At 40.6% G+C, this 9,420-nt stretch overlaps 1 protein-coding gene across 1 annotated transcript in view; it reads left to right on the top strand.

Moving 5' to 3' along the window:
* Positions 1–5,021, top strand: part of angpt1 (angiopoietin 1) — a 177,560-nt gene extending 172,539 nt beyond the window's left edge. The window contains exons 8-9 of the mRNA XM_048595854.1: positions 1,655–1,785; positions 4,421–5,021. Of these exons, the coding sequence (XP_048451811.1) occupies positions 1,655–1,785; positions 4,421–4,581 (292 nt within the window). The 3' untranslated portion in view covers positions 4,582–5,021. The remainder of the gene's footprint in view (positions 1–1,654; positions 1,786–4,420) is intronic.
* The last annotated feature ends 4,399 nt before the right edge of the window (positions 5,022–9,420 follow it).

Genomic DNA, 9,420 nt, shown 5'->3' with positions numbered 1-9,420 from the left:
ATGCTGCTTGGCCTGCTGTGTTCATTCAGCTCTACACCTTATTATCTTATGACAGGATTTGAGCTGTGTTCCCTGGATTATTAGTCCAGTGTGATCACAACATTACTGTATGTAATTGACTCTGCAGCGTCCTCTGGTGACTGTGCAGTTGTATCAAAATTACTGCAAGGAATCACCGATTGGAGGGGCAGTGGTTCAAGAAGCTGGCTCACTGCCACCTTCTCCTGGGCAATCAGGGATGGGCAATAAATGCCAGCCTTGTCAGCAATGAGCACATTCTGCGAATGAATGTGGAAAATGGCAGAAGGGAGGGATGGAATTGTGTAACATCTTCAATGCAGAATATGGCCTGTACTTTCGTGAGCCGTATGTTTAGGTGAACCTGTCATTCCCCTACAAAATCAAAATACTGCACATGTAAATGCAAACTAAGAACAAACAGTGGTGGAAGTATTCAGCAGGTCTAGAGAGAGAAACAGAATTAATATTTCAGGTTGATGATCTTTCATTGGAACAGTGTGTTATGCTTCTGTTATTCTGCTCTTCACCATAATGAACAACTATGACTAATTATAGAGCAGCTAGTGCTAGTGGTAAGAGAGAAAAATAGAAATGGAACTATTCCAAAGTGGGAATGAAAACTTGTCAACAATTTTGTATGATGTTAACTGTAATGGTATTGAGAGATAAATAGTGCTTGGCTTTATAATAAAAAATAGCTGTTATGGTTTTGTGTGCTCGGGTTAAACACAAAACATCACAAATAACATCTCAAACTCCCTCCACCCTAATTTTTCATTGTTTACGCAAGACTTTTATTTTGTTTTCCTTTTTGATTCCTGAAAGGCACAGAAAAAATAATTCATATGCTAACTATCATTCAGGAGGAAATGTTTTTGAGTTGGCACACTACCTTTCTCTCTTACATGAGTCTCTTACACTGAACTTCCTTCTGGTTAATTGTGGAAGGGGAACAGGAGCCGTTGTAGTGGACCGAGTTCTATTAAAATTGTTCTGTTGTAAAATGAAAACAACACCCGTCAGAAACAGTATGAAAACAGGCAAGAATACAGAAAGAACTTCATCTTATTCTTTTAATTTCTGTGTCAGGCTAAGCACAGTGGATATCACTCTTACCGATTCGAGAATCAAAGTATAGGCTGACAGCCCCAGTGCAGTGTTAGGGCAGTGCTGCACCGTCAGATGGGACAGTACACTCAGACCCTTTGTCTCCTTTCAGATAGATACAAATATCCCACAGCAGTGCATTGAAGAAGAGCAGGGGCACTTTCCTTCAAGTCCTGACTGAAATTTATCCTTCAACCAACTTCCTTAATATGGATGATCTGGTCGTTATCACATTGTTGTTTGTGTGATCTTGCTGTGTGCAATTTGGCTGCAGTGTTCCCCAAACTACATAGTGACTACTGCTTCAAAAATGCTTAATCAACTTAAAACAGTTCGGGATGTCCTGAGGTTGTAAAAGGTGCTATACAAATGCAAGTTCTTTCCTATTCCCTTTTTACTCTTTCTTTCTCTTTCTCCACCATCTGATTTGCTTGTTCAGCACACTGACAGTACACTGTGTTGCATATTTGATGTGGTTTACTGACAGTGATGAAATTCAGCTTCCGCTAATTCTGGTTCCTTCTAGGCTCTTTCTGAAAGGATACAGTGGCACAGCAGGCAGGCAGAGCAGTTTGCTTTTACATGGGGCAGATTTCAGCACCAAAGACATGGATCATGATAAGTGCATCTGCAAGTGTGCCCAGATGTTAACAGGAGGTAAGCAGTTTCATGTCAGCCATACCTCATGCGGAGGTAATTGCAATGCTTTTGTGTAAATCCTAGTATCTGCCTCAATGACCTTGACACTAAGCAGAGTTTTGAGGGTTGAATTGACGCGTGTTTAAGAATAAACTGCTACAGCTTGCAGCACTGTGGGTGCTGTTCAATGTCAGGCCTCAGCGTGTGTAGAAGTGCACAGATCGGACTTACATAAATTACTCAGACTGATCTTGTATAAATTATACAGATTGGGCTTATATAACTTGCACAGACTAGTTTTGTATAAATACACAGATTGGGCTTGAATAAATTACACAGTCTAGGCTTGTGTACACAGACTGGTCTTGTATAACTTGCATTGACTGAGCTTGTATATGTTGCAAGACTGGGTTTATGTAAATTACACTCACTGGACTTTGATAAAATGTACAGACTTAAATAAATTAAATAGACTTAACTGGAGTACTGTTTTGAATGTAGAATATTGAGGCATGATCTAAATGAGCTGTCTAAAATAATTGAAGGATATGATTGGGTAGCTAGAAAGAAACAATCTCCCCTGATATCGAGAGTTCAGAATAAAGGGACAGAAATGTGCTCTTGTGGGCCTGGACTCACATATAGGCCAAGCCCAACGACCACAGCAAGGTTCCTTTCCTAGATGGCATTAATGAACTCATTGGATTTTTACAACAACCTGAAAGCTTCATAGTCATACTGAGAGCAATATTTATTTAGAATTTCTTAAACTGAATCCTAATTCTGAAATTTGCCATGGTCCAATCTGAATTCACATTCTCGAGATTCTTAATAACATGACCACAGCCGTTCTTCCATGCCCATGTAAAAACAGAAAGTTCTGCAGGGGACAGTGGCAGAACCACCCACTCAAGGCAAAGCAGATTATTTCATTATGGGAGTGTTGACTAGACCTCAGTACTGGGAGTTAGGCTGATGTGTCATTGACAGTAGAGGCAGGGCAGTGGTGTGTGTGACCAAGGAAAGTGGTCTGTGAAGCTGGAAGCTTTTGTTATGACAGCTGTTGCGTTATGAATGCTTGCCTCAATTTCCAAATTATCAATCCAGCCTCTGTTTGTTTTCATCTAAGAACGATTGAAACTTTTATGAGCCTATTATAACATTTGTGTCTTTGATATTTGTCTTTCTTGTTCGGTTACAAACCTAATATACATTTAGAAGATTACAACTTCATAGTGCCTTAGGTTTATTGGTCCAGTATCAAACATACGGTGCTCAAATTCAGGCTTTTGCTTTAAATTGCTGGAGGTTCAATGGGTTTCCAATTATTTTGAAACAATTCCTATTGCTACTGCATGGATCTTGTGAACTGTATATCATGTATAGAGGCTGAGTGGCCATGCAAAATGCATTGGGAGGCATGCATGAGAGCGTGACTGGCATTGGTGCCATATCTGGTATGATGGAGTGTGAAAGGACACAGGGTGTCAGTAGTATCAAGGAATGAGAGGTGGCAGGAGTCCCATGAGGTTTGGAGGTTGGGGGGTGAAGTTTAATTAAATTGATGTCGGTAGCTGGGTTGTTGTTTTGGGAGATCTGAGGTGAACCTTCTAACTGACCCACTCCAGCAGCCATTTTCCTCACGCAGCTCCATCACAGCCCACGTAATGCACTGTGAGTCCAGTCTATTGAGTGAAAAAGACAATAATCCCTACTCTGATAAACCTGGATCAAGTGTGGGTTGTTCAATCTGTAAAAGCCCTGATAAAAATTTGGCTGAAAGTGTCAAATAAAGTCCCTGGAGAGACAGACACTGTTAGAACAAATAATAGTCCAACTAGAGGAGATGGTGGGATATATTAGGACAGATATAGAAGGTGCAATAACTCAGGCTGGGACTGCATGTGTGCAAATACATGGAGAATGACAAATAAGATTTCCAATCTCAAATCCCTGAAGAGGCAGGGCAAGAGGATAAAGTTGTTCAAAAGCATTTGAGATCCTTGATTTTAGAAAACACTACTGTAAAATCAAAGATGTTATTCTAACCCATTTATAAATCTCTAGAAGATCTCGTCTGTAGCATTGTGTTCAATTATGGGAAACTCTTTTTAGGAAGAATGTCAAAGCAAGAAAGGATGCAGGGAGGTTGATTGGATTGGTGTCTGGAATGAGGGAATTCAGTTATGTGGAGAACTGGAGAGGTTGGGGCTGTTCTCATTAGACTAGAAAAAAATCATAGGTGGGGAGAATCTAAGTAAATTTAAAATTATAAACAGGTTTTAACAAAATAAATAGTGAGAAAAAGCTTCCAGTAGCAAGAGGGTCAGTATAAGTATAAGAGAGACATTGATTTAAGAAAAATTCCAAAGGACCAGAGGGCAAGATGAGATGTTATTTTTAACAGAGTGAGTTGGTGTAAACTGGAATGGTGGTGGAACATATTCCACAAGAATATTTCAAAAGGGAAATGGAGGAGAAAGGGATATGGGAAAGAGCAGTGGAGTGAGCCTGTTTGGATGGTTCTGTCAAAGAGCTAATATAAGCACGATGGCCTCAGTGGTCTCCTCCTGTACTCTGTGAATGTATGACTGTTATGTGCAGCTAACCTAAGAGGCTGAGCTGTTAACCTCTCTAATCTGTGCTTTTGCAGGCTGGTGGTTTGATGCTTGTGGACCCTCCAATCTCAATGGGATTTATTACTCGGCAGGACAGAAGCTGGGCAAGCTGAATGGCATTAAATGGCATTACTTCAAAGGCCCGAGTTATTCCTTACGCACGGTCACTATGATGATACGGCCTTCGGGTTTCTGAACCAAACTGCTCAAGCCAAACCCCAGTACTAACCTGAAACTAGATCAGGACAATTCCAGGAGCCACCTTCCTCCAGAACCTTCCTCTCTCTCCAGCATCAAGAATTAGTGAAAGAACTTTGACTCGCTGCATTCGCTCCTTTACCTAGCATGCCCATGCTCACATTGACCCTTGCTGATTTTTTTAAACATCTGTTTATTTGCCCTTGCTGCAGTTTGGCAGTTTGGAACTAGTAAGGGGAAGAAGAAGAGAGAGAGATAAAAAAGCCTTTTCATGTTCGAATTGATGCAAAACTGCCGAATATTAGTGCCTTTATTGCTGTGATTTTACCTCCGGTATCTTTCACAAGACCCCATTGACGGATCTGCTGAGGGCTAGGCCCCTCTTGCCTAGGGGCAGGAGGAGGTTCCTTTTTGGAAGTTCCATATGAAAGGGAAGAAAACTGATGGGGGATGAGGGGTGGGAATTGGGAGGGGGTGGTCAAGGAGGAGGCAGAGATGGATCCACCAGCACTTTCAAGAAATGGCTTATTGCTATATGATAATGAAAAGCAAACTCAAAGCCAGAGTGCAAAACCTGTGGGACCAGTCATGACATCTATTAGCTCTGCGCACGACCTATTCATGATAAAATCAGGCTGCAGTACATCATAGTGGTTCAAAATGTGATTTGAACTAGGTTTACCCAAAAAAGGAGAAGGGAAACATTTTATATGATGCCAATTAATTTAACACATCTGAATAAGAAATTCTGCAGGCACTGTGTGATCAATCTATGGTTTTCAATGTGACTGCTAATATTTGGGTTGCTTTGTTTCTTCACAGTTTCCTGGCTTGATTCTGATAATGAAAGACTCATTCATTAAATGAGCAAAGCATTGAGATTTAAGAATGAGCAGGATAGATCAATACATAATTAGATTACATCAAGCAAAGTCAGCAATACATTGGGCCTTAGTTTGCCCCAGATCTCCAGCCCAGAGGTTGAGGGCTAATTGGGAACAAACACCGAGAAGCAGTATAAATATTTGCTGATGCAGCATCCCTTGGAGGTCCATCCATTCCTCATCAGCTTGACACCCAGAAACCTGGAATTCCAGGATTTTTGCTTTATTCAGTGCACTTCCCTAGGCGAATACGAATGAAGCAGGGGAATTTGATCATGTCTTGTTTATCGCTCCAGGAAGAAAAGGAGAAGCAATGGCCTAGTGGTATTATTGCCGGACAGTTAGTCCAGAGACCTAGGTAACATCCTGGGGACCAGGTTCACATCCTGCAATGGCAGATGGTGGAATTTGAATTCAATAAAAAAAGCCTGGAATTCAGAGTTTGATGACTGTGAATCAATTGTCAAGGAAAAACCCTTCTGGTTTACTGATGCCCTTTAGGGAAGGAAAATGCTATCCTTACCTGGTCTGGACTACATATGACTCCAGATCCACAACAATGTGCTTGACTCTTAACTGCCCTATGGCCAATTAGGGATGGGCAATAAATGTCACTGACACCCTCATCCAATGAATAAAAAAATGGGTGATTTGAGAGGTTTTGCTTCCATTTTCCATACATCACAGACATTGGTGGCAGGCAGGAATCACCAATCTCATACACATGCACATGCACGCCCTCTCTGACTCTCTCCACTCCATAGACATGTTATCTCCTGACACATGTATAAAAGCAGAGAACAAACTGTAAGTTATAGTTTGTATGAAATGTTTCTAAATATCATCCCTCAGTTTGCTTTCTCATCCCACATCATAATCACTGCTTATATTTTTGCAGATATGACTTGGTGATGATTCTGCTATTTCTTATTCTCTCCCCTAAACCCACCTTCAATTTCTTTCCTTGTCTCATTACCACATTTTTCAGCCTTACACCATCATTCCTTTGTTATTTCATCAGTCTTGCCTTTCAGCTTAACACAGACCTGCCCTTTTAGGAACAGGGGAAGGCCCTTTGAGTCTGTTCCCCCATCCAGTTCGATCATGGTTGATGTATGACCTGGTTACATATACACACATTGGCCCCAAATTCTTAACATCTTTTACCAATTTCTGTTTCAAAATTACCAATTGATCTTGCATCAATTATTGTTCACAGAGAAAGTTTTAAACTTCTCCCACCCTATGTGTCAAAATATTTCCGAAATCCACTCCTGAGAAGTCTAGCTCCAATTCGTCAGACAATGACCTTGTCCCAGACTCCACAACCAGCAGAAATATTTTTACCCCATCTACCACATCAGCTCTCATTAATATTTTGAAAAATTTGATGAAATCAACTTTTTTTTTAAATTCCAGGAAATATAACGTAGTGTATGCGATCTTTTCTTGTCACTTAATTCTTGGAGTCTGGGCATCATTCTGGTATATCATTGATCTGTCCAAGGTTAATATACATTCTTAAGGAATGACACCCATATCTGCTCACAGTCCTCCAGGTGTGACCTAAGGCTTTGTACAGCTTTGTACATGCTGCAGTAAATTGTAATAGCTAACCATTTTGTTATACTTCTCTCTCTCTTTAGTGCTGGAGCAGTGTATAAAGTTAGTTCATTAATGCCTGCTTGCATTTGATCACAAATTAGTCATTGAGCAGTAAACGAGAGAAAGACTTGATGTGCTAGTGTCGGGCAGAAGAGTTAATGAAACAACTCGCAAGTATGTGTGCTCATTAAAGTCCTCAATTATGTAATGAATGGCTGGCCTGAAAAGTGTGAAGATGAGAAATTACTGGTTTGGTGTAAGCAAATATGACTTAGAGACTCGTATCAATGAAGAAAGCAAGTTACGAATCTCTGTCCTGAATTTCAACTGTGGGCAGTGGGATTTTATCTTCAACCTTATTACTCTCATCTTCTGCATGCAGTTTCTCTTGCTATCTGACTGAGTACAATGCCTGACTTTCCTGTTCAATAACATCAACTTCTGTTTCCACATTTATCATATGTACGTTTTCAAATTTCCAAATTCCTAAACTAGGTTTAGACCGATAACGTGCTTGACCAACTATATAGCTTAGACTTGGAGCTTTACCACAATCTGAAGCATTACTGTTCCCTCCCCTTCAGTATGCAGTCAAGGAGTGCATTTTGACTGAAAATGGGGACATTTAAATGGTTTGAAACTATGCTGTCATAGGTAGCATCTGAATTTCTGACTCTGGGAATATGAATTTGGCTACAATAGCCTCCATCTGGCTGAAATTTAATGGACCATCCTGCAGAGTCAGAAAAGGAACTCCCTTGCAATCTACAGATCCCTGCCATGTCCATGGATGTGGCATCATTACAAGTTTTGCTCAAGCTTGACCTGGGATTATTGTTCTTTGGGTCTCCCTCAAACAGGTGTCTAAGATTGATTTCTGTGATTACACCAGACCCACAATGATAAGAGGGTTTCTTTAATTTGAGAATGTAGATTGCCCTTGTGAATTGTTTATTTCCATGGAAAACACCACTTGGGACAAGCTTATTCTTAAATCATTCTGTAATATGTGTTGATAATCCCATTAATTTTAGAACACTCTCAAGGATCAAGACACCATTGTCTTACCATACCATATGGCTGCTGTTTTAGGCGAAGGGAGAGGTTGAGAAGGAGAGTCATTCACGGTAACTTCAACCGGTGTGGGAATTGAAACCACACTGTTGGCGTCATACTGCTTTGCAAATCAACTAACCAGCCAACTAAGCTAAACCGGCACTCTATAGTCCTGAGGACTACTGGACAACTTTGGCTAGACACCAACCTCAAAAGTATTTGGTCTATCATGATGAGGAAAACATTTACTTTATCCTTATCTTCGAGAACAAAGAACAAAGAAAATTACAGCACAGGAACAGGCCCTTCGGCCCTCCAAGCCTGCGCCGATCCAGATCCTCTATCTAAACCTGTCGCCTATTTTCCAAGGATCGGTATTCCTCTGCTTCCTGCCCATTCATGTATCTGTCTAGATACATTTTAAATGACGCTATCATGCCCGCCTCTATCACCTCCACTGGCAACGTGTTCCAGGCACCCACCACTCTCTGCGTAAAGAACTTTCCATGCATATCTCCCTTAAACTTTTCCCCTCTCACCTTGAAATCGTGACCCCTAGTAATTGAGTCCCCCACTCTGGGAAAAAGCTTCTTGCTATCCACCCTGTCTATATCTCTCATGATTTTGTAGACCTCAATCAGGTCCCCCCTCAACCTCCGTCTTTCTAATGTAAATAATCCTAATCTACTCAACCTCTCTTCATAGCTAGCGCCCTTCATACCAGGCAACATCCTGGTGAACCTCCTCTGCACCCTCTCCAAAGCATCCACATCCTTTTGGTAATGTGGCGACCTTCTATTTCTTTGCTTTCATCCAAGTGTGCAACCTTTGTTCATAATTATACCGATCCTCTTTGTTAGGATTGAATTCACTCATTGAATTCACCCTGAATACATTATTCAGAGATATTCTTTTCAATGATGTAACCTTCTGACTCATTGTGTACCTGCTCATCAACATCTTTTTGTTGCATATTGCATTCAGTGAGATTAATACATCATCAGGCGGCCGGTATTGAACTAAGTTTATTCATACATTCTATTTCGAGATGGCAGTGTAACAAAATACTTAGTTATTGTAATATACCACATAGGACTTCTACTTCTTTTGTTCTTTTGTAGTCGTCCTTCCTTTTTCCTAATTTTCCAGTTCTGATAAAGGTCATCAACTGAAAACTGTCATATTGCCTGAAAAAAAACTGTTATACTGCCTGACCTGCTGCATGTTTACAATTTTTTTTATCTGTTTGTCTTCTTTGATTCAGATCCCTATTCTGTTCCTTGTAGCATGTT

Source organism: Rhincodon typus, chromosome 4 (assembly GCF_021869965.1).
Source record: "Rhincodon typus isolate 14 chromosome 4, sRhiTyp1.1, whole genome shotgun sequence".
Lineage (NCBI taxonomy): Eukaryota > Metazoa > Chordata > Chondrichthyes > Orectolobiformes > Rhincodontidae > Rhincodon > Rhincodon typus.
The sequence above is the reverse complement of the archived record's forward strand: the minus strand, read 5'-3'. Positions and strand labels throughout refer to the sequence as shown.